Genomic DNA, 26187 nt, shown 5'->3' on the forward strand with positions numbered 1-26187 from the left:
AGACAGCAGCTCCAACCAGCTACCACGTGGTTTGGCCTAGTAAGTCAGAAAGAAGTCAAATAATAATCCTTTTTACTGAAATACATTTGTATGGTTAACACAACCCTGACTTGGTTTACTTGGATTTAAAATGCATTTTGAGTTAGAAAGAAAATATGAAAGTACTATACCTAAAAAGTGTCATGTCTATTGGCCACGTGCAGCAGAAAACTTTCTTTCCCAGTCCTCAACAAGCCAAATACACGAGCAGTCTGTCATAAAAGACACACAGGTATCCCGGGACTACCTGAACAAATCAAGGATTCAATCTGTTTCCACTTGCTGTGCTCCATGTCACACCGCACTGTACCATCCACTGGAGTGATTCTCCTCTGAGAAATGTACTAAAGAAATTGATGTTGTATAGTTGAGATAATGTTTTTTACGTGTACAAAATTGACAGAAACCTTTCTTATTGTACAGCAAAATGTCTTCCACCAGCCTAAATGTTAAATACTGCAACAGAGTTCGAAGTGAAGCACAGAGAGGTGGAGAGGAAGAGAGAGGCTTTATTCTAACGCCATTGATCTAACTGCCAATCGCTCTGAGGTAAATGGAACAAAACCACCTGTCATCCACGTAACAGAGAGCCGCTTACATAACAGGCCGTGGTGATCTGGGCTCCTGTGATCACTGTGCTGCAGGAGCCTGATTATTGGGCTTATAATGAACACAGCTGTCGGCTGCGGGCACGTCTTTCACAATATCGTTTTTGAGTGTTTAGCTGCAGAGCTGAATGCATTACAGGAAGGAAACGAGTTGTAAGGCGGCTCGGGTTATCTCTTACTTGTCTACCAAATATTTTTGTCTACCCACTATGACAGTGTCAGTATTTAGATACAGTAGCTTAAGTTGCATCGGTGATGCAAAAATGGAAAAGTAGGGTTGGGTCCGGTTATTGTTCAGTCAGCCTGGAAGTGGAGCACGAGACGGAGGATCACTTAACGCTGCTCTCTCATTCAAAGCCACTCTGACAGGATGCCTGGCCAAGATGGCAGCAGCAAAGCACACCAGGCAGCCACGCCCACTCGGGCGCTCACTGGCCTTGTGACATCGATCTTGGAAAATGGCACACATAACAACACTCATAAGCATAAACAACACTCATCAATGTGAGACATGAAAGAGAAAAAGTGAATGCAAACAAGGTAAAGAGGAAGAGGAGGAGGGAAGGCGGTCGGGGTTCATGAATTCATGGATGAGGAGGAAAGAGAACAATATATTTTCTCTGCATTCATTCTTTGGTGATAATTGTCATTATAGAAACAAATGCCACTATGCTTTATAGAAATGGCCTTTGAAAATAACCACAACAACACAAATGCTGCGTTTGAATTGCTGTTTAATGCTAATAAGTATGTAAGTTTATGATACTTCTGATATTTCCAGCATCTAAATTAGAAGGGACATACAGAGTTGGTGCGCAGCAGTGGGCTCCTTGCAGGCCTCTACGGACACGGTAAAGACACGCGTGTGTAGAGAGAGGGAGAGTGAGAAAAACAAAGATGGCCAGAGATGAAGCGAGGAAACAAGAAATGGAATGAGAGAGACGCAACGGTGACATCCCTTAGGGTCAGTGGGTGTGAGAACCATCTGTTCCTGGAGATCACACACACACGCGCACACACACAAACACGCACACGCACACACACACACAAACACACACACATGCACATGCACACGCACACACACACGTGTGCACACACACACACACGGGAACGGAGTGTACGGTGTTATCTGAGGACTATTTTCGAGGCCTGATCCTCACATATCTGTGCCAGAATTAGCAAGTTCCTTCTCAGCATATGAGAGATTTCTTAGCGACAGCAGTGTTAGACTGCTCAGGAAACAGCGCCTGACAAAAAGCATTAAGACGGAATTATCCAGTCTGCTGAACTACCTCAGACACAACAAAAGTCTGACGTTCCCTCTAAGAAAAATCGCAAACTCTCTCGTTATTTTGCACCCTATGATTCTACAGCAGTGACAAGCAGTCAATCAAAATATCTTTTGGCTCCGTCACAGTGGCGAGCTGGTCCATAGGCCGGATGATGTCAAACAGGAAACTGTATTTTCCCCAATATTGACAAATATATTAATCATTTTTTCACATTGTGTCTGCGCTTATTCCATCTCCCGTCTATCCAGTGCAATTCTGTGTTTCACTGCCATTCAATTATAAGATGTAAATTGTTGCTGCCAGCTCCAGATTTTGAGTCTTACTATTTTATATTTGTATATAACTAAGCATAAATTGTTTGTATATGCCAAAAAAAACAAGGAGTGTAAAAAAAAAAAAGCATGGATGGCTACGTGTTAAACTGCTCATATACTCTGACTGCTCCCCGCCTGAGGCCATGTCAGTCACCAACTCCCAATCTGTAATCTCCAACACAGGACGACGAGTCTGCCAGGATGGAAGGGATGAAGCCCAAAACAATAAATGCAATTGTTTGTGTTTTTCCTCAGCTCATTTCACATAGTGTTTATGTTCCTAATTTGTCATTAATGTTCATAAAACAGTCCGAAATTTCGGACGATTCCATTCACATGAAAGGGCGTAAATATACGGTTGGCACTGGTCTTTGTTGTAATGTTTTATGGAAAGATGCTCATTCAAATGCAGAGCACAGCGGAGGTGAGGAGGCACAGCAATCTGCATAAAGATAATGATCTATTCGTTCGCCCCGTAGGACTTTGTTTTAAACTCTATTCAAAACTTTTATGAAATTTGCATGAAATGCAAAGCATCTATATACGCTCCGTCTGATGTAATAACCATAACATGCATCTTGAGTTTGAATAATTCCTTTAACACGAGCAACATATAGTTTATACATCGCGTTGTGACAAGGCAATAAATAATGGACACCATTTGTCGGTTTATTGGCTGCACCAACACTTATTTGGTCTAAAACAGCACCCCTGAAAGAAATATAGCCTTCACAAAGGTTATGATATATAATTCATGTACTTTTTTTGGTCATTTTGGACACCTCAGGTTGTGATCCTGCTGATCTGTGTTTCCTGAGATGTAGTCTATGATTAATAATAAGCTAGGTGTGCCTAATAACTGAAAAAAAACTTATTGTACATGTGAAAAAATCATACAGTGTCAGGTTAACTGAGCAACTCTTGTCTTGCAAAATCCTTGTTGGGTGATTTGGGTTGCAGGTCCAAAATGAAAATTCTTTTAAAACTGATCATTCATTAATTATCCAATTAATTTGAATGAATCTTGAACACTGCTGCTACTTTCTCTCCATAGAGTTTTTTTGCCTTTTCACGCCAACAATAGTTTGCCAGAGAGAACGAAGGGAAGACATCTGAGAGGAGAAATAAACGAGACACGGCGTGCTGTATATTTGTTCTCTGTTTGTCGTCCTTCACTCCTGCTTTCTGTACACTGTCTCCTGGGATTAACTAGAGAGGGTTTAATTGAGGCCATTTTGTGTGTGTGTGTGTGTGTGTGTGTGTGTGTGTGTGTGTGTGTGTGTGCGTGCGTGCGTGCGTGCGTGCGTATGCATGTGTGTGTGTGTGTGTGTGCGTGCGTGTGTGTGTACGCGTGTGCATGCGTGTGTGTGTGTGTGTGCATGCTTGCGTGTGTGCAGACTCGACTTTAAATTAATTTAATTTCCCCATCTGCCCGCAGCACCTTTTGGGTCCATGGGGGATATGATATGCGCTGTTTTTGCAGTCACTGTTTTGTCAAACACCTTTGCGACTTTACCTTCACTGTCTGCAAACACAAAAAAACAGCGTATTGCTTACCACCATCTTATTGAGGGAGACCCAGCAGTCAGATGGAAAGTCCTGCAGCATGGGAACAAGGAACTGGAGACAGCCATCCCAGTGGCAGAGCAGCAGCATCATTCCAATCAGGTTGAATATTCGCATCACGGCACTGGCCAGGTCATAGGTCATGTGGAAGATCTGTCAGGAGGAGAGGAGATGGGGCGGACGGAGGGATACAGACGTGGAGAGGAGAAAAGGCGAGGACAGATGTGTGAAGAGAATGACAAGTCAGTCGATTCAGACTGAACCCAAATAAACACTGACTCTGTTTTTACAAATATTACATGGGCAAAGTTACTGGCATTTCTCAGGGCACAGTTTAAAACTGTGAGTTATTCTGCATGTCTTTCAAGGGTATTTTCAGCTTTTATAAAGTGGCTATAATAAGTTGTTTTTTTAAACGCTGTATCCAATGTCAGTGTGAAAAGTGTGTGCAGCGGTAGACTCTTCATGAAACTCATTGGATTTCAGACCCAAGTAACTGCAGACTCTGGCGATAATTCTTGTTTGGCATAATAAGCAACCCCTTTCACATTACAGGAACAGGAAGATCCTCAATCAATGGTTAATGTAAGAATATGATTAGTGCAGCTTGAATTACATCAGCCGCCTGTGAGGGAGAGGTTCAGTCACGGATACCTTTAAAGAACAATCCCACTTGTTTAGTTTTTTTTGTTGGGTTTTCAGAGACGTGAGACGTGTCACACCTCCGTGTCAGTCAGACTCAATAATGTGTCAGACGGATTCTGTTCTACATTATAACCAGGTGGGAACATGAACAAGCTCAGTCTGTGGTCTGTACTCAATCATAATGAAACCACATCAGGCACTGATGAAGCTCTGATCAACAGGCAGCCTGGATCCTCTCTCTGCTCTTTCTTAGCGTCACTCGCCTCAGATACGAAGGCTCAGTGGTGTGGAGCCGGTGTTGTGGCCACAGTCTTATGAACATGTGTGGGTGTGTGTGTGTGTTTGTTTACTTTTACATGCATGTATTTGTGTGTGAAATCCTGGCTTAGCTTTATATAATGGATGGTTCGCTAAATCATAAGCAAAAAACATACACCCCCTCTTGGGACAAAGAATTATTTTACTAGGCAAGTAGGTCAGTGTGTATGTGTGTCTGCATATAGAATATACATTTATGCATACTGGAAAACCCCATATTATAAGCCAATTTTGATGGTTTCTTTTATCAAAAACAAAGGCTAATTTCTCACTTGAGACACTTGTCCTACATAGGACAGTCTCTCTCTCTCTCTCTCTCTCTGTGTGTGTGTGTGTGTGTGTGTGTGTGTGTGTGTGTGTGTGTGTGTGTGTGTGCACGTGTGTGTCTGGAGACATGAAAGAGTTGCCTCTGTTGTGATTTCACAGTCTGGGAGCAGCCGGGTCGGGGCGCTCGGTGACTCATCCTGTCACCTCGGAGGCCTTGCTGCGCTTTACTCACAGCTCACCTGAATGTCAAAACCTGCTCTCCCACTAAATCCCGGCATGCAAATGTCTCTTGTTAGTAACAGTGCCAACACAGGAAGTGTAAAATATTACTGGCCAACTCTCATATTCCCCTTTTCAATGTGCAGGATTGTTACCTCTGCCAAGAGGTTATGTGATACATTTGTCTTCTTTTAGGGGGGGGGGGGTGTTAGCAGGATTACACAAAAATGTATTCATGGATTTGCATTAAAATGTTATCAAGATGCATGTAGGTCTCGGCCACGGATTGCTCAGCCTTGGCAGAGGTTCATGTAGCTCTAGGCCCAACAGTTAAAATTTGTAATTTAGCTACAGAACAAAATGCCAAAAAGACACTACTCTCTTTACTTCTTTTGGGGTGTATCGCCTTTGATGGCTACTGCGCTTGGCCAATTTGGAGAAGGAGAAAGGGAAACGCACTGTGAGGTCCCGCTCAGCGATTAGGAAGCATTCCCATCATGATTAATGGGGCTCCAGGACTAATGTTCCCCCCGACACCGGAACAGCACCCGGCCATGTGTCACTGTCAGACCACAATCTGGGTCAAGGCACATTACTGTGACCACAACTCATAGCCTGGAAAACACAGGTAAAATACTTTATGTCTGCTGTGTGCGAGTTGACCCAGAAGATTCAGATGACAACGTGCAGAGAGAACTTTGACGAAATGTTGCCCCCACTACCGATGCCCCCCCTCATGCACACACACGCCCACCCATTCACCATCATGATCCGCCACATGCGAAAGGCATGCCTGCAAGTGGAGAGCCTTGAGACATGCTTCCTGCCTCAGGAAATTGCTCTGGCTATTCCTGACAACGCTTATCTCTGTTGCTGCGTCGGCTGCACAACAAACGCTCACACACGCTCCACTCTCTTCTAAAATCATGTTAGAAAAACAGTACATGCTGTTAACCAGCATCATTTCTAACAAGGCTGTTGTCCAGAGAGAGAGAGAGAGAGAGAGAGAGCGAGCGAGCGAGAGAGCCTACAGCCGAGCTAAACAGCGAAATCATCCCAACTCTGAGATGATTCACAGGAAACCCCCCTCTGCAGTGAGCCAAGCCGAGCTGAGCCGAGCTGAGCCGAGCTGAGCTGGGCAACGGGGGAAACACAGCCGGCAACGCGTGGATCAAGCTGAGCAGAGCAGAGCTCAGCTCATCTGAGCTGATCAGGAAAAGGGCTCAGGAGATGCTTGAATTCATGAACATCATTTCCTGCTGTGTAATGTAATTAGTGATGCTTGTGTTATTTCCATCGGCCAATGCCCATTTAAAGTGGCTTTGATTGGTTGAAACTCCATATTAAAACAATTATAAAAATGTGGTCAACACTGTTTGGGTTCATTCCTTGGGAAATCCCTCTTCAGTGTCCCACTGGTGAGCACAAATACATGTTTCATAAATTGTTAACCGCATCAGTACACTGGCTCATGATGAGCAATTATCCAGCTATCAGGCTTATTGCAACACGACACGGTAAAACCTTGTTTGTGGTGTGTCAGGAAGTAATCACACAAAAATGACTTGTATTCTGACACTAATCACTATGCTGGAATCCAACATTGTATTATAAATTCGAGCACAGTTAGACTAGTTCTTTTTTTTAATACAAGCAAACAAGGTGATAGGGCAATACTTAATAGATATAAATATAATATCCAAAAGGCAGCTTTCTGCCTCACTAAAACATCAGTACAGTTGTTATAACCGAACATCTATAAAAACAATAATTCACACTTAATAAACATACTCTTGCCTGACCACTTTTCTTGTGATCAGCATGTTGCTTCACATAATGGTGAGGAGTATTGAAGGAAGTAGACAGTGTCTTACGGTACGTAGCCCGAACATACTAGATTTTTGATGCTGATGACAGTATCAGAATTTTAGTTTTTATCTTTAATGATAAATCAGCTGATCATAGTAGTAGTTGCTTTTATTTAACATAAACACATACAGCAACATAAATAACAATCTTGGTCTGTATTCCTTCGATTTTTTGTTGTATACAAAAAGTGGCATTTGCAAGTTTAAAAAATCCACTTCTCTGTGCCTTCCGTTGGAAGTTTGTTATCAGCTCACATATACACTGATATTATTTTTGTTCCCTTTAGCTCATTGCAGTCTATATAAAGTCCTGGTCACTTTATCTGTCTGGCTTTATTTATCTAACACACAAAGTGTTCATTTAATTTTTCAGTTTTTTATTGTTTTATGCAAACAAAAGTGGTTATTTTTGTGAGATTTCAATCGGAGGCTTAAACTATTTTAGTTACACTTTAACAAGCAAAATAGAGAAAGATTTAATCGGAGGCAGTAGGTATGAAAAGAGAACAATGTATGAGTGAGCTGGCTGGTCAGATATAGGTCTGGATATGCCCAGGTTGTCATACATGATATGCAAAGATCAGATGCTAATATTAAATTGCAGGACATAACTGTGATTAAAACATGAATGTGTTCCTCATAATATCACTGTGATCCCATATCCTTGTTATTTACTGAATCTGGCTGTCATCATTAGGATACATTCATGAGGAATTTATTAAATATCTCTCTTCGGTGGTCAAAATAAAGCAAACCCCAGACCCTCCTTCATCCTACGTGACTGTATGATAACATTTGGAACTCCGCCTACCTCCTCCCACTGGTGGATGTAACGGATGAGCCTGGAGAGCCTCAGCAGACGCAGCAGACTGAGGATCTTGGTGAAGCGGACGATGCGGAGAGCCCGGGCCGTCTTGTACACCTCCGAGTCAATGCCTTTCTCCACGATGAGAAAGATATAATCCACGGGTATGGACGAGACAAAGTCCACCACAAACCAGCTCTTCAGGTACTTGGTCTTGATCTTCTCGGGGTCGAGGATGATCTCCGTGTTGTCCTCAAACACGATGCCCGTCCGGAAGTTGAGGACCAGGTCCATGAGGAAGAAGGTGTCGGAGACCACGTTAAAGATGATCCAGGGCGTGGTGGTCTCCTCCTTGAAGAAGGTGATGCCCACGGGGATGATGATCAGGTTGCCCACCATGAACATCAGCATAGAGAAGTCCCAGTAGAACCTGACCGGTGGGGAGAAGGTGGTTAGAGACAGAGACACGTGAAGTGCACAATCTGAGCCAGTTGTTCAGTGTGTATGAAGCTGGACTAAGACTGAATAAGTGATGCTTATAGCATTGCTATTTTTCTGTTAATAAAAAAAAGGCTGACTGACATGACAAGTTGAATAAGTAAATAAGCAAAACACTCTCAAGGGCCACACACACACACACACACACACACACACACACACACACACACGCACGCACACACAACAAAACAGCACCGCCCCTATAACCACAGTGAGAAACAGCAGATCTCTTATGAAACGCCTGCTTTCCTTTTCACCGAGCGCTCTGTGTCTGCTCCCGGTGAGATAAACCATATCACCTGACAGACAACAAGGTCACACCAAGGAGACACGCGGAGAGACAAAGCATATTACAGGAAAGACAAGCTGGGTGCCGCCGAGTTTGTTTCAAATCAAAGGACAAAGGAACATGGAGACCGGAGCACATCTGAGCTGTGATCGCCCACAGCCAGTGGTCTGGTGACTGGGACATGTCTCTGTCTCCATCACGCCACACAACTCACCTGTGATGTAGGGTTTTAAGCACTAATGTAAAAGAGTGCAGGGGGACATCTGTGTTTTTAATTCAGAGCTTAATTTGTTACTCGATCAACTACTATTTTGATAATCGATCGGCGGTTTAGTCAATTTGTCAAATTAAGAATTTGCCAAGTGCGCTATGTGCTGCTCTTCTTCATCTTTACGAAACGTTAAACTGAATATCTTGAGGTTTTAGATTGCAGGTCAGACAAAAACATAACACCTGGAGACACCACCTTTGGCTTTCAGAGAGAGAGAGAGAGACAATAACAATAATCGAGAAAGTTTCGGGAAGACCAATCCATAATAAGACTGCAGCAGTTGCAGCCTTGTTTGTTTGGGGAGTTGTCTGATGGTACAAGTGTGTTGCTGAGTCGTGAATGTCATGATTATCAAGCTTTAATCACCAATGTTATAGTTAATATTTAGTCGGAGAGCAAAGTTCGGTTGGAGGTGGTCGGGCCTGTTGTAACAGATCGGAGGAGGAGCTGTCCGCGGTTCTGAAACAGATGTTCAGACGCATCACGGCTCGGCGACGCAACTTTTTCCAACTTCTTAACATTACACGACATCTTCCTTCTGGACAAGTTTAACCTCCTTGGAACCCAATACATTAGAGCCATGTCACGAACCAAACCTTGTTGGACTCGTACCTGAAGTCGCTGTACGGGTGGATAATCCAGTTCCCCGCGGACTTGACGCGCTCCTGCTCCTTCTCCACCGCCTTCTGGCTGCCGAACATGCGCAGGGAGAACTTGTTCACTCCGGGCTGGAGCATGGAGCTGAACTGCCGCTGCATGTACGTCTGGTTCCCCCGGGGGTCCCCGTCGTCCGGCACTATCTGGGAGCCGTCGTCGGCTCTGGAGAAGGACGCAGAGTTTCTCGACTGCTGACTCGGAGTCCGTCCTTTACTAGCTGTCGCATTGGAGAAAGACACTCTGGAGTCCTTTTTCTCCATGGCTGCCCTGACCTCGACCGCGGGCCCTTGTGCCAGGGAGGTGATGGAGCCGTCCCCGCTCGCAGCCTGACCCGTGCCCTCCTCCTCCTCCTCCTCCTCCGCTGCCGCCGCCGCCGCCGCTCCTCCATCCGCCCGCATCTCCTGCCTCGAGATGAGCGAGGAGAGGCTCCCTGCGCTGCTCGGCTCCCTCCTACAGTCTCCGTTCTTGTTGCATATCATGCCGATGGCTCCCTGTCCCCTCACAGCAGCCGCCGGCGCCGACACCGAGCCGCCTCGGCCGCCAGCAGCATCCCTGTGGCGCGACGGAGCGGGGGCACTCGGGGGCGCGGACTCCTCGTCCGCCAAGAGCCACGGCTCGTTGTGGTTGGAGCTTTTGCGCGCGGCGGACGCGGCTCCGCCTCCGGCCGTAAATCTCCTCATCGCGATTCCTCCGCTGCTCCCGCGACCCTCGCATCCGGCCGGGCTGGCTCCTTGCGGTGGCAGGGGCCGATGGAATTTGGGCTCCTCCTCGCCGTCCTCCGCCTCGTCCATCACCGGCAGACAAAGACACACACACTCACACACACACACACACTCACACACACGCACACACGCACACCTCAAACCTGGCGAGACTGGGCGGCGTCGGAGGAAGGTGTGTGGAGTTCAGACCTCTGGCAGCAGCCTCCCCCTTTCCATTCACAACACCCGAGGATGTGAGCGCACCGGCGGCGTTGCCATGGCTGCAACCTGGCTTCTGTTATTTTTGCGCCGTGTGCGTGTGTGTGTGTGTGTGTGTGTGTGTGTGTGTAAGAAAGAGAGAGAGAGAGAGAGAGAGAGAGAGTATCCCAGGGCTGCAACCACAGGTATCTTCAGTTGATTATTGAATATGTGAACAGAGGAACAAAGCAGCCTTACAACGTGTACATGGGAGGAAAACTCTTATCAGCTCATAAATAGAAAAAAATATGAACAGTTATAGGCTAAAAAGAAAACCCTCATCTGACAGGAACAGAGGTGATAAAACGACTAAACGAAGGTCACCAGAAACCACCGTGTTTTTGCAATCCTCCACTGACCGGGTGATATCTAGATCAAAAAGGGGCCAATCATCGGCCAATAATCTGTGCTGCCATGGCCGAGTGATGAATAACAACCGTAGAACTAGACTGACTGGGAGACTGTGTATCAACAGCGTCTGCCTGTTGCTTTGCTAAGGCCACATGGCCAGGGCTCCCTCTCTTGGTTGAAAGGCTCCACCTTGTGGACACATCTGCACATTGCACAACCTCAAGGTTTTTTTTTTTGTTTTGTTTTTTTGAAACCAAAACTCAGCTGAGACTCACAAATTGAACGTGACCTGTTGATTTTGTGGCACAATCATTTCTGGACTTCATATGACCTCATTAAGAGATGCGTTCACTGTTTAAAATGTTGTCCATAATTAACAATCGTGCATTGCACAACTTTGCTTTCTTGTTTTTTGAGAGATGTCATTGGGCTGCAGCTTCTCATTTGGCTTTAACGCAATACAGTGGAGCAATCATTAAGGCTTTTAAACAGCAAGACAAATCCCTGTTTCACACCGAAGGAGCACACAAGATAAGCACACACGGGCCTGCCCACAGTCCTATTGATGTGAAGTGAGACAGTCAATGATTTCAATGCTAAACCTTGACAGTAAGCGAGATTCAGAACAATTCTTAACTGAATTAACTGCAAATTGTCCGAACAAGGAGGTTGGGCATGATTGTTTTTTGTGTAGCGCAACGTGACTTTAGGCTCAAAAAGGGGTACCTGCAGAGGAGCTTTCATTCTGAAAACTGAAGCTCCGCATGCATGTTTGAATCTGTCCTGTCGTGAGAGGTGTAGTGCTTATATGTACCCTGAAAATCATTCCTCCTGTTCATGTCCCTCCCTCCCTTCCCCTGGAACTGATGGTAACAAAAAGTCATCAGCCCTCGTTCCGTGTAAAAAAAAAAAAAAAGGTCAATTCTCAAGGTCATCTGAGGTTAATATGAGGCTTAAGCAGTGGGGAGTTAAGCAAATAGCCAAATGCCGTGGGTATCTTCTGAATTCTGTCTTTTTAGTATGAAATTCCCACTTTCACCACAGGAAGCTGGGGAAACACAAAGAGGGGATTTTGTACTGAATAGACTCATCTCCGGAAGACAACCGCTTCCAAAGACTCGTATAACTTGGACTGCTGAACGCCGGATTAACCTCAGCCCTGTGGATTTTGCAGAAGAAAGGGATCTTTTAATGTCAGAGCAGGGAAGATCCCAGCGTGCGAAAGCTGTTGTAAGACAACACATTAAAAACTGTGAACTTCTCATTTGGCGATGATGGTAACGATTCAATTGTCAAACAGTGAACACACCCTTAACTGTTCACTGCTTTGTTTTATGACAGAGGCAAGCAGTGGTTTATAGGAATATATCTATTGTTAATACCCCGAGTCAGCAATCCTCTGTCATTATCAGCCACAGACTCAAGGTAAGAGACACCTGGAAGTAAAGGTTACAAAGTCAATGACACAGAACATTTCTTCTCAACTCATTTCTACATTGTACTTCTTTTTTCTTACCTGTAATAACCTATGTTTGATCTCAATTCACTGGAGTAACGGTTGAGAAGTGAACAGGCAGGTAAAATCAAATACCTTTATTCAGTTTGTGCAACTTGTACAGCAGATGGTGTTCCATGTAATTGGAAGGTACAACAGTTTACACAATTCTGGCTAGGTCTTTTTTTGTAATTTGTGTAACTGAAATAGTAACATCCAATCGCAACACTACTCAGGTTAAATGAACGTATGGCTTTGAGTCATCTACACAGTGAAGGGAACAGAGACAACTGTCCAACAGTCGCACAGAAAAGGTATTTTTCTCAGGTCAAAAAAAAACAAAACATCTTAGTAAGTTTTTATCTGCAGTGTTTTAGATCAGTGTGCATCGGTATTTACGTTGCATTCAACAGAAGCAACACAACTTGCATCGCTTACGCTTGGTCCTTAATAGATTTTTATTGTTTATGTGACATTGTCAACAAACGAAATTGTGAATAAAACTTAACATTTTAAATATGTGCATATTAAAATGGAATAGAAGCATTATTGAAACGCCAAAAGCATCCCAAGTAAAACTATTTTTTTCTGGCAACAGAACCTAGAAAACATTGAATTTGATTAATTTCTGCATTTAATTAAAGGGTCACATTTTATATTGTAACACATTTTTAAAAAGCACACCAAAAAAAAGAAAACCGTAAAGATTAACCGCGCTTGTAAAGGTAAAGTTTAAAACTCTGCAGGGAGGGTTATGGTGGTGTAGGGACAGATCAAACATGTGAATTCAAAGATTCGTCGCTGTAAGAATGGCAGTGATTCATCAGGATAAAAATAATGGTTTCAGATCCTCTAAACACAACTTGTGCTGCTTTACAAGTCACCATTCCAAATTGGAGAATATAAAAGCAAAGGCTGACAACTGTGAGGTCAGCGTCAGCATGAAAAGAAAATAACCACAGACTAAGCATTCCTCACGTGACCATCCTAATGATTTTAACAACGAACACACATTTGGCTAGAACAGCATTGAAACTCATGCAATATTTGCCCCCGGGCCTCAAGCAGAAATCATTTTACACTATGTCCTCTGGTTGCACAATGGGGAGAAGAGAATAGAAGAAAATAAAAACAAGAGGAAATCCTTCAGTTTCTTAAAACATTAACACCCAAGCACAAAAAGGTATTTATAATTGCAGGGTGCACAGTATAATGTGCCACAACAGTTGAATGGTGAACTGCCATCTGCCCGTCCACCTAGGGAGGAAATAAGTAAAGTGAGTGAAAAACAAGGTTTTTACCTTGAGATAAAATATATTTTCACATGCAGGATTCAGGAATTTGGAAAGGATTTGACTTCATCATTCATATAATTTCTCTATCATTCAAGAGCAGTATTTTCGTCCTTTTAATTTTAAGAACAACTTCAAAAGGCTCAGTCGTACATACGCACCTCTTTCAGCTTCTAGTTAGAGTTCCTTTGCCTCACATTCTTGTCTTTGTGGTTGGCATTAGAGTTGCTCTTCCTGAAAAACACATTAAAGAGCAAACATAAAAGTTCTGTAACAAAAGACAAAAAGTGACATTCAAGGTAGGAAGCTTTCGACAGTACTTACAGAGGAGCGGCACCTGAGTCGTCATCTGTGGTCAATCAGGAGAGAGGCAAAGAAAAACAAGAGTGAGTTGATGGACGGTTACACTTCTGAGACTGGTGTGAGTATTACATGCCTAACCCTCCCCACAGAAGGATGGAAGCAAATGTTATAACATCACATCCTCTGCAACGCGAATCCAATGGAGGTTATGATCAAATCCTACTAAACATGAACTGAAGCATGCCCGTCTGTTGCGTTTCTGACAGTGAATGATACAACAAAGTCCTTAGAGGATGATTGATGAAGTGCTAAATGTCACTTAATAGATGACTATGTTACTTTTGTAAAAATATAACAATAAGTTTGGACACTATCCAGATCACCCCTAAGCATCACAGAGGCTCATGCAAAACAAGCAAAGGACACCAAAGGAACACTGCAGTGGACATGTTAACAGTAAACCACTTAAACCCGGCAGAGCCAACACACCGTGTGTAGTGCCTGAGTTGACACCAGAGCAACAGCACATATTCACAAGGCAAGGTATAGTAGCCCATGTCTGTGGCCAAATGGTGAATGAGACTAAATGGTAAATGGTAAACTGGTCTGGAGAAGAGGGTTGCCTATCATTTAACATGCATAAAGTACAAGATGCAGAGGGCATGCAGACAGAAACCGCTAACTTGTCAATCTAAACCATTACACTCGTATGAGGGCCTCGTACGACTCTTTCAATGGCTCTAATGCTTGATTTAAAAACAAAAGGGGCCAATAAATGAAGTGGAAAGAACAAATAATTGAAGCTTGCTCTGTATTCATTGGCGGGCCAGTGAAAGAGTGACCAGACCTTTTGAGAACATTCCGCTCGTGTCTCTGGTGACTAGGAAAGCAGTTCATTCAGGCTTCCGTAGCATTTGTTTTTCCCCCACGTGGTCATCGCAGCTCAACCACTTCAGTCTGACATGCAGTTTTGTTCACTTACCAAAATGCAAAATCAGCAGCAAACAGAGAAGTAAAAATGTAAATAATAAAAAAATAATAGTGTCTATAACAGATTGTTTTACACAGAGGCAAATGCTAATTCAAAATGTAGATAATAACAAAAACCAAAGGACAATAATGGTTCATATTGAATGCATGCCACTACATTCCATACATCTTAACCTGAACAGCAATGCTCAGCTTTGATGATCTGGAGGAAACTTTATCAGCTCAACTCACAGTTCAGTAAACTACATCTAGAGCTTCATGTGTTTTTATCCTATTAGAAGATCAATGACTTGAAAATGGGCTAATCTACACCGTGGCCTGTTGATGACAACATTTTCTGGTCCAGGTGGCTGTTCAGACCAAAAAACAACAGTAATAAAAAAACCTTAATATGAGACATATTGTATGGTAAAACAGTAGAAGTAGCCTATTCTAGTTAAAAAGTAATGTAAGATGAATATGAATCCCTGTCTGAACCCTGTGGCAACCCCACTGTCCCAAGACAGTGGTCATGTTGACATGAATAAGAAGGCAGCGTATCATCATACAGTGCTTATGTGGGTCTGAACATGGCCTGACAGTTGAATTCATAGGCGGCGTGGCGTGTGTGCGTGCGTGCGTACGTACCGTCGGTAACCTCATCGGGCTTTCTCCTCTTTTCGTAGATGAAGATGATGGCCACCAAGATGATAACCTCGGCCACAATGCCAAGGAAGGGCCAGAGCGCAGCCAGGCGACTGCGAACACGCAGGTGGATCTTGTCATGGCTGGTGCCGAGCTCATTGGTCCCAAAGCAGATGTAATCTCCAATGTCAGTATTGATGCTCAGGTCATTTATGGTCAGAGTGGTCTTGTTCGGGGTGCTCTTGATCTCGTATTTGTCACTTGTGCCATTGATGATGGGCTGAGGGTGTTAGGGTGAACAAATTTGTCAGAATACAAAGACAATTGCAACGATTCTGCATTTTATTTTACAACTGGAGTACAGGATATGACACAAAAAGGATTGAGATGTTTAGGTCTAAATTCCTATTCTTAATAATTTTAAGATTATTAAAACTGGAAAGGTTGAGAGATGAGTACCGTTTGGATGCCATCGACCTCTTTGACCCAAGTCCAGTCGGTGGGCAGTGGATAGCCATGGCTGTCGCAGACCATCACACCTTTGTCGTTCTCGTTGCCATGCTCAGAGTGTTTGTGGGTAGACACATGGGGAAGCGCTGTAGCGAGGAGAGAAACACATAACCAAATTAAGAACAATTAAATAAACTGCTGATCTTTTATCCTGAAACAAAGGGCATAGTTCACACGAAAATTTGAAACCCGGTTCAAGAGGTGCAGTTGTTGTTTGTTGTATTTATACCCATGATAAATTTCCAGTTGTTTATTCTTTAAACATTCCCATGATGCTATGATCCATTAAGTTACTTTCAAAATACTGTGTCTAATCACGAACCACAATTAAAATAAACTTTATGTTGAAACTGGTAGCTCACTTCAATTTTTCAGTAATGGGTTGACTGATCTAATGTACAATGGATAAAGTTTGTTCCAAATAAATCATGTAGGCACTGTCGATAGTTTATGGAAACGTTATACTTGGTGTTTTGAATTAATGGCCACACCCAGAGAATGGACCTATAATATTATCAGGACCTAATGTTGATAAAAACAAAATTATGATATCATATGATGCTTCCTGGAAAATGACTGCATACACCAAGAGCTCTTGCAATTAGATTTAATCAAAAGTATAAACTTCATATACAAGTGATCTAATAAGTAACTATAAAAAAAACAAAAAATTAAAGTTGCACGGATGTGAGGTTAACATGGACAGGAACTTTTAAATGACCAAACTTACTTTTGACTTCAATTGTCTGCTTCACCTCAGGGTCAGTCATGAACACGCATTCATACTTTCCAGAAGAACTGTGGGTGATCTTGTCCAAACTATGCAAAAAAAAAAAACAGTTTTTGTGAAGGCGAAAAACAAACATAGAAATCAGGTGTAGTTTTCTATGCAGACCCAGCCAACTAGCAAGTAGTGAATTTTAACCGATTTTGCAGGAGACACTTTACTAAGGAGAAAATCTACAATAGAACTCTGTTTGTGCTCAAGGGCTGCGGGTAAAAATAAAGCTGCTTGTCCAAGCAGCAAACATTTCATAGTTGTCCTGGTAATAACAATCGCTCTTTTGTTCGGTGCTGCTATCCCGTGCAGTGCGGCCTGCACTCTCTAATGGGGAATTAAGGTCAGGGCAAGTGAGCACACTGCTAGGGGCGTTTATCACTGCTGCCAAGACTACCGGCAAAGCTGCATGTCTACACGGTCCATCTCTCTGCTAATCAGGAGTAGTGAGTGGCTATAGCTCGGCAGCTGATGAAGGCGGCCGAGGACGAAGGGAGGAAAGAAAGAGGGGGAGGGACAAGACGAGCAAAAGGAAAAATGCGAGGATAAAGATGGAATACAAAAGTAAAAGAGCCAGAAATGGAGAGCGTGGGAATCAAAGGACAAAAGAAGGAACATAATAATGGCTAGAGGAATACATGAAAAGCAAACAGCTCTAACTAGGCTCAGGAATGGTTGAATGTCTTCTATATGAAGGACGCTCAGCCCATATTTCAAAACGTAGGTAATCTAAAAGTATTCAAACCAACTTGGTTTTTCATTTTCTTGTTTACGCACTCAGTATTGATACTCAGGGGGTTGCAACATAAAAGTTAATTGTTCTGCTCTCCTAGCAAGTGGGAAACATTACATAAACACCTCCAAATAAGGACATATTCCCATCATAAGACGAGTGCCTTCATTGTGCCATAGTAACGGCAGGGCAGATATGCCTACATGACACACTCGGGTGGATGCAGCTACTTACCGGAGGGTCGTGTATGGAGTGGCATCGGTGGACATGGAACTATCAACGAGTTTGCCATTGTGCATCCAGTGGGACCCCTTGATGGGAAGGCTGGACTCGGTCAAGTTGCAGCTGAGGACTGCGGAGGTCTGATTCACGACCTCAGAGGGTTCAGTGATGATGTTTGGGGCTTGAGATAAACAGAGAAAGAGAAAAGCAAATTATTTTCCAACCTATTCTAAAATGAAAACTGGGATTAAACAAAGTTTGCTGGAGGTTTAGAAAGAATGTTTTAACACTTAATTACTTCAGTTATCGTCTTAAATGTAGTTGTATTTTTTAGCTACAGTTTAATTTCCATTATGTCTCACGACACTCAACAGTTGTCTACTCAGATATGGGATATTATTCGATTTGAAGGTCATGGATATAACATGTACATAGTAGCCACATGCTGACACTCGCTGAGGAGCAAAGAAATAACATGTAGACAAGTTGGAAAAAGTTAACCATGAATTTCCTGTACTTAATTGATTCTCAGTTATTTTTCTGTCACCAGTTTGTAAATATGGGTTGGGACACAAGGAATTTTTTGCTGAGGCAATTGTTGAGTGTTGAACGGTCGAGTGAAGAGACATTTTCCTTTCAAGTTTGAGAAGGAAAACAAATCTGTTCAGACAAATTAAAACAAAGAAAACAGTGCGACACAAGTATAAGTTCTGTGCACACAAAACTTTCAAAAAAAGGTGGAAAGAGCTCCCCGGAAAAGGGAGATCTGTCCCACCAACAGAAGAATGGAGGGAAGAATGGGAGTTATATAGAAAGCTAATAGATAAAACTACAAAAGGTCATAGGAAAAAGAGATTTTAAATAATTACATGCAGAGGAAGCAACAAGAGAGGGATGAGAAGTTGTAAGCAATTTCCCTGCCAGTCATATGATAAAATGTAATAATTAAGCATTTTTACTTTAAACGGGTAAAGATACAAACCAATTCTTCTAAAATTGACCAAAAAAGTAACAATGGCTAACGAGGCAGAAAGATGCCCCATGGCTGAAATTCTAACTTTAACGATTGGTTGCCATGTACTGTGCCTTCAACTCAGTTATGAGCCACAGGAATGGTCTACAAGCATAAACAAAAGGAAATGGTAGTAAAATTAATATCTACCAAGAAGCTATTCTAATCAAGCAAAAATTTCAAGTTTTTCTATAAATTATTAAACATCTGTATTTTGTTTATATATATAATACTTTTCCTTCAGGAGCCATTTGCATATTTACAACCTTATGAGCAATATCAATGCACCTAAACGTATCATAATAGTGACTAAGCCTGGAAATGAGGCTAAAAAGGCATCAGATTTGAGACGTGTTCTGTGTCAGGAGAATACAGAATTGGAGGGCATCTCAGTCACGCTTTATGACCAGGTTCACACTCTACTACAGGACAACTTCAGAGCTTTAGAGGAGAGGGAGAGTGGACACTGGGTGGAGGAGGATGGAGGAGGGGGTATTGGACTGGGAAGCATGGGAGTTGATTTAAGCAGGAGCTGAACGTCCGGGACTTCACTAATGAGGAGATAATAGCCAAGCTACTTTGACTGGCATCTCCCCATGCCTCCTCTGTCACTCACTTTCAATCACAATAACGTTTGCCTGCGAGCGGATCCACTTGATTTTTGGCGTCTTCTTCAGTTCATTGCGGTCGGGGTCGTTGGAAGCTCGGCACTCGTATGTGCCCGAGTCGTCGAGGGTGAGGCTAATGAGGTGAATGGCGCTTGTGGCGTGTGCTATATATGTGGCGTTTACTTGCACGCGGCCATCCCGTGCCCCGTCAAAGAGCTGGGTGAACTTCTCGTTGGGCTCTTCACCCTCTACAAACCACCACTGCACCTCGGGGATGGGGTTCCCTATCACCTCACAATGCAGCTCTGCGCTGTCATTGATCAGCTTCATCTGAGACAAGGGAGACTTGGTAAACCCAGCTGAGCTCCGACAACAGTCGGCCCAGCAAGCAGAGATTAGAACAAATGTTGAATTTGGTGGGTTTAAAGCAAGCCAGGTGATTTCATGGATTGGTGATAAAAGAAAGACGAGCAAACAGGAAAAGGAAAGAAAAAGAAACAAAGTTAATAAAAACACAAATGAAATGAAAATATGAAAGCAAGCACATAGAAAAGGTTCAGATACTTTGGGAAATGGTTTGACCACTTCTGCTACTCTGACCTATTAATACAAAAAATTAAAATGCAAAATGAAAGGTTATTAGGGATGAAACAAGTCTATTTCAGAGCACAGGTTCAAGTCACGAACATCTAGCCAAAACATTTGGCTCATTGTAATTACCTTGTTTGAGGCAGTAGCTGAATAGTATTAGAGTGGTTTCTGATATTCAGTCCACCCCGTTTATATAGTGCTTTAATATGAGAGTTTGTTCAGAGAAAAATGTTTACCTGGTGCAATAATAAATGTTATTTATTACTAATTGAAACATTCCCTATGAGACGTAATGAAACAGAACAAGAAAAGCAGACGTGGTTGAAATGAAAAGAAAATTTCACATAAAATCAAATTAAAAATCCATGAAAGCTTTCGGACATGCACAGAGAATTTCGGCCTGAAAGTTTTTTTCTCTGCTGTGTCTCGTGTGTGTATGGGTAGCTTTGTCTGAAAGTAAATTTTCTGGTTGTGTTTCAATGCTCACAAAACAACGACTGTGTTTTGCATTACACAATATGCCCTTCAGATGGATTTACTTTTCAAGATAACTGTAGTCTTTCCAATACTGCAGCTTTCTGCATTCACAGCATGTTGAGTGGATTTGTCTGGACTCTCAGTGGTGGCTGGGGGGGTTTATCCACTAAGGTGGTTTCAGGGAAGAATAACATTCTTGCACCACAGGCCAAACCACAGCGTCCATGCCCCCACAATGTCAAAAATATCCTTTACCTCCAAACAAAAAACAAAAACATGCATACCCCTTTTCTACATCACCTTATGAAGATATACTTAGTGAGCCTCAGAGACTAACTGTATACCAAGTAATGCTTCTAGTTTAGAGTGGCTTCCCCGCCATTATCTGAGGTCACCTTCACAGCACATGATGACTACTCCAGCCCCTACTGTGATTGGGTGTAAACTAGCTGAATTTTAACAACGTAAATGACTGCCCATAACCCTCTGCTTTATAATACGACAATGGCACACAATCGCCCTTAAACAGAACAACAGTCATTGTCACTGTTCTGCTCTTATGTCCAGTAAATAACAGGCGTAAAAGCCTGAAAAATACACACAATGGACTGTAAAATAATAACTTTACCTTAGAGTAAAAAGGATTAAATAGTTAACGTAATACAGAGATAGCATGAGAACGGTTTGGCACAAAAGAAGAAAGTAGCAAATAAGCTCAAACTGTGGGTATAACATGCTTTATCTTCTACATAGGTTTGTGTGCATTGTCCATTCAAATAGCTAGTTGAAAATTAACAACTCCAGTAGGAATTTACTCAGCCTTTTGAAAGAAAAAAGGACATACAAAAGACTCAAATATTTTTCAGGCCGCTTTTAACGCTCAAGTAACAAAGTATATTGAAATTTTCACACTAAACAGGAAAAGCTAGAACAATATAACGTCCTTCCGACAGATGATGGATGCCAATGGTTCAAACATGAAACACTGGAAAATGTACATATTGTTTTAAGAGGTTGTTTCACTCAGGGTGTGCAATATGTAATGTCTACGATAATATCTTAATGGTTTTTTTAAGATGTTAACGAACACGTCACTCATTTTGCAAAAACACACCTTGAGAGTCAACACATTTACTGGAATATGTAGCCTGGAAGGACTCTTGTTTAGATTAAACCATGCCCACTTGGCCCGTTCCTTTATATTTAAAATTTGAACACTCATTAGAAGATGGGAGGTAAAGTCCATATTCTAACAATAATGACGAGTTTGAACTGTTCAAAATACATGTAAAAAAAATTGTGTATTGCCAAATTGATTTGAACGTGATTTCTGGGAAAAGTGACAACCTTGCTTCCATATTGGTTAGGGATAAGGCTTTGGAGGTTCTGTCAAGGATTTAGTCATATGGAAGTAGTTGTACAATACAACTTTATATTTCCCGAAGACAACTTGGTTTAGGGCAAGACATAAAAAAAAAAGGTGTAGTTTCATCTGAGCTTGGATGAGAAAATGATAGGTGCTGCTATAAAAGACTACTTTGTGTGCACATTGAGAGCTAGCTTTGTTTACATTTTTTGTGTGCAGTTACACAACTTGCATTTGGTGACATTCACCTTACAGCACAGCAGGTAACTGTATTCGGGTTGCAGTGTTCATGCCCTGCAGTAAAATTGTAATGAGTATTGTATTTACCTTGGATTCATGTCTTATGTACATTTTGGACAATTATCTGTTTAAAATGTTATTATAATAACTTCTATTTGTCTTTGTGCAAATTTTTACTAAGTATATCCTTAAGGCCACTTTCAAATGGTTTACACATACTTGTGCTGGTAGTTAAGGTTTTGTGTCATTTTTTCTTGCTAAATTGATATTTTCCATTAATAATCATTGGTCAGCAACAATTACTGTCCTATTAACAAGAAAGGGCTAGTACAAAATAAGACTTTTATACGCACATTTTTGAAGAATTGTCTTTTTATTGTTAGCGACAAAATCCCAGAAAATAGAAATATATATATATATATTTAGAGTCAATCTCGCATGTAATGCGATCATTCAGCTGTGGTGGATCAGCACAGATTTGTCAATTGTATTAGAAGGAGGTCGACTCTCATATGCAAAAAATGGCACTGTTGCTGCACTACTGCTTTGACCTCAGGCTTTTACAGTAAAAGGATAATTTAAGTGAGAGCAGTTTAAGCAGCTCAAGTCTCAAAAAGATATTCAATAACAAAATGAGTCTGTATTCAACACCACTTATTAAACTGAGAAAGACAAAGTACTTTGTGTGTGGAAAAACTGGCTATTCCGGCTTTTTGTCCCATGCAAAATAGTCATAACTTTGGTCTGCCTCCAAACCTACCTTACAAAATATTCAAGTGAAGTTAGAGAATGAGATGAAACTCTGGGGAAATCTAATCTTACTCCTGATCCTCTCCAGGGCTGCTGGCTTCAACAAGGCAGGGAAGATCCCAGTGGCATGCAGGCACTGTTTATGAATGTTATGTGATGTGTTTGACTAACATAACATCACATAACATTCATAAACAGTCTGGTTGCTGGTACCAACTCTGCAAAATTAAAGTAACCCCATTTATCTCATAAATACATAATATTACAACGTGTTATGTTAGTGCATGTACTCGCTCTCTCAACAGAGGCGGGGTGATGAAAATGAGTCAGTTGGGGTATTTTTAAGTGTACTTCTCAGACTGTGGGTAACTATTTTACTGTTAAAACTCTAAAACCTTTTTAAAGCAACTTCAACACTATCCCATGTTAAATAGGAAAACACGCGACATTAAAGACCTGTCATGACAGGTTACCACGACAATGGATTCTGCTTATTTTGGTTAAACTCTGTACATTGTGTTGCGTATCATTGGATTGCATTTTTAAAGACTTAAAGAATATCCTCCTGATTTCTGCTCCCACCTAATACCTGGGGACATTTCAGTAGTTACCAGTCAACGTCCTTTAGAGGAAATGTGTCTTTTCTTGACATCTTATAACAGCTGTCACCGCAATGCTGACAAGCACATCCGGTGACGCAGCCAACGGATGATCGATTACCGATCACTGTATCAAAGATATATGCATTTACCGAATGTTGGTCGAACATTTTAAGAATGGCGACCAAGGTCGACGAGCCAACAGGAAGAAGAGGGGCTGCTGGTGAGTAATTCAATGACAGCTCACAAGGCTCAGTGTGTTGTGTTGTGACATCCATTACGCACGACACCGACGGGGCCTGCTGGCTCACTGAATGAGAGACGACCGTCTACCAATGAAGCCGGTCATTAAACGTTCCGAGCGGCCCTGAAGGACACATCAAAGGCCTCGGTCCAGACAGCCACACAATAGTTAAGAGGCAAACGCGACACGACAATCTTGCATTTGCACCCCACTGTAGCGTTACGCAACGGCAGCTTCCTTTTGGACACGAACGTTACAGCTAACAAGCAAAACGAACGTTACCGGCCCACCGCGTATAATGATAATCGTAATAATCAAAGCACTGCAGCTCGTGTGGTCGATCACACGTGTTGACGTGATTTCGGTGAACGCCACACGCGACGTTAACGCGGTACAACCGCAGTCACGAAGCGCAAATTAGCCAAATGTGTCGCTAGCACTGACGCTGCTAGCGCCCGACGCAGCTGACGCCTGTGTGGCCGTTTCGCATTTAGCGCCGGATAAATAATACAGATGTTCCTTTATGACTCCGTGTTAGTAGCGGCGAAACGAAACGGCCGCGACGGTAACTATAGAGGGGGCCGGGGTGAACACTTAGTAATGTTCGTAGTCGGGGCGAAGTCTACAACATCTTCGACCAACATGGCTGACACGACATTCTCACCTGTGGACGCACTGGCTCGCCAGCAGCACAGCAGAAGGGCACTGACAGCCCACAGCAGCTTCATGGTCGGCGAATTGGAAATCACTGACTCTTCGAATAACTATGTCTTGGATGGAAAGGGCGGTGAATGTTCTTCCTCCTTCTCCTGGACTGCAAGCGAGGATGCGGGAGCTCAATGTCGGACACGGGAGCCGATGCGGTCGTCCTCTACTTGCAGCTCACGCCACAACGACACGCCTTGTTCTGCACGTACGCATGACGTGTACGTTAGGGGCGTGGTCAGCTCACGTGACATTCACTGGTTAGGTCTTCGTTTACAGCCAGTGTTACTTCTTCAATTAACATAATCTTATGTACTATGGAAAAATCATTGACTCAGTTCAGATATTTCATACTGTAATTTGAACCGAATCCGACAACATTTTTTGTGATGTTTTAAATTGATTTCCAATTACCATGAATAACAATAATGATGTAATATTTCACACTACATTTCAGAATTTAGATTATGTATGTAAACATTCACAGGCCAAACTTAATGCAATATCAATATTATTTAGAGTATAGGTTTCATCTCAAGGGACCTGAGACAAAAAAGTTGATAGTAAGACTGCCTTCATGGGTTAATTTACTGGGTAAAAAAAAAAAATATCAGGGATGCGGTGTTACACTTAACACACTTTTAGAAAATGACGGTGTGCAGCAGAAATTTGTCAGTTGTCAACAAAATTGAGACATAAAATAAAACATAAGAAATTCCTGACAACTAATTTTTTCTTGAGAGTGACCAAGTGGTCATATTTCAATCCTGTCAATTTCTCTGACATTTAGATGAAATTAATATCCTGATATTCCCCATCAACTCAAACAAGCCTAAGTAAACATATGAGAGTATGTCAGACCCCCCCCATTCTATTGAGATTCACCAGAACAAACCTTATGCTTAAATTCAAGCTGCAACACTCAAATCTACATATTATTCAACACTTTTAAGAGAAAAAGTGGAAGATACTGTTATTTAGTGACTTAATTTAACAGCAGCGTATTATTTTTAAAGGTGTATAAATAAAAAGGGACGCTTGCCCAAACTAAATAATGAACGATGAATACGAGACAGAATTTTCACATTGTAATGTCAAACTCTTAAGCACCATTCAACTGTATCCATTTGTCTTTCAGCTAGATCAAGGATGGAATGTCCATATGACAATAATCCCTCCAGAAGAAAGGCTTTTGAGCTCAAACCTCAGAGGAGTAGAGGTACAATGTGGAGGAAATACACCCATATGGCTAAACAATAAAAGGAAGTTGAATTTATTGGCTTATTGATAACATTCAGGAGGCACGTACTCCATTAAAGGATTTAATATAGGCTGTTTTCTATCGGCATGCCTTTGAACAAAACCCTTACTTTGAAGGTAAAAAATAATCTCAAAACAGTATTATGCATTGAAAACCTTTCTAGCAATGTTCACAAATGATGTTATTGTTTCCTGGTTGATGAAGGAGCCATTCTAAGTGCGACTAAAAGAACAAATTATTTATACCCGGAAACAAAGACCAGCACAGTTCATTACTCACCTGATATTTTACCATACTACTATTTTGTTTATTTGGGAACAGTAAAAACACGCCACTATTTTTTGTTAAATTTTTATCATATCTGCTGTACCATTGAACAAGGTTTTTGAAAGAATTCTGCTTGTGTTGATAATTGCACATG

At 42.1% G+C, this 26187-nt stretch overlaps 2 protein-coding genes across 3 annotated transcripts in view; both read right to left on the reverse strand.

Annotated features, from left to right (window-relative positions):
- hcn2b (hyperpolarization activated cyclic nucleotide-gated potassium channel 2b) overlaps window positions 1–10693 on the reverse strand; it is a 36368-nt gene extending 25675 nt beyond the window's left edge. The window contains exons 1-3 of the mRNA XM_035648630.2: window positions 9612–10693; window positions 7948–8371; window positions 3811–3972 (exon numbers count right to left, since the gene is read on the reverse strand). Coding sequence (XP_035504523.2) covers window positions 3811–3972; window positions 7948–8371; window positions 9612–10447 — 1422 coding nt within the window. The 5' untranslated portion in view covers window positions 10448–10693. The remainder of the gene's footprint in view (window positions 1–3810; window positions 3973–7947; window positions 8372–9611) is intronic.
- A 1851-nt stretch (window positions 10694–12544) lies between these two features.
- Window positions 12545–24704, reverse strand: bsg (basigin). Of its 2 annotated transcripts, none has more exons than XM_035646862.2 (8): window positions 24465–24704; window positions 17926–18094; window positions 16911–16999; window positions 16130–16266; window positions 15674–15950; window positions 14078–14090; window positions 13915–13987; window positions 12545–13718 (listed from the first exon to the last, which is right to left on the reverse strand). In XM_035646862.2, exons 1-7 carry the CDS (start codon window positions 24526–24528, stop codon window positions 13927–13929), a joined length of 810 nt encoding a protein of 269 aa, XP_035502755.1. In that variant the 5' UTR covers window positions 24529–24704; the 3' UTR covers window positions 12545–13718; window positions 13915–13926. The 2 variants fall into 2 exon arrangements, with proteins under 2 accessions (XP_035502755.1, XP_035502754.1); XM_035646861.2 differs by having other exon boundaries at window positions 14078–14102; window positions 24465–24703.
- Between the last annotated feature and the right edge of the window lie 1483 nt (window positions 24705–26187).

Source organism: Scophthalmus maximus, chromosome 13 (assembly GCF_022379125.1).
Source record: "Scophthalmus maximus strain ysfricsl-2021 chromosome 13, ASM2237912v1, whole genome shotgun sequence".
Taxonomy (NCBI): domain Eukaryota; kingdom Metazoa; phylum Chordata; class Actinopteri; order Pleuronectiformes; family Scophthalmidae; genus Scophthalmus; species Scophthalmus maximus.

Excerpts from the sequence above, each read along its gene's own strand:
- bsg (XM_035646861.2), bottom strand. The coding sequence starts at position 24,528 with ATGAAGCTGCTGTGGGCTGTCAGTGCCCTTCTGCTGTGCTGCTGGCGA. Across the intron at positions 16,267-16,910 it reads GCAGACAATTGAAGTCAAAA|CGCTTCCCCATGTGTCTACC; the intron begins GTAAGTTTGGTC and ends TCCTCGCTACAG. Across the intron at positions 15,951-16,129 it reads AGGTCGATGGCATCCAAACG|CCCATCATCAATGGCACAAG; the intron begins GTACTCATCTCT and ends TAACACCCTCAG.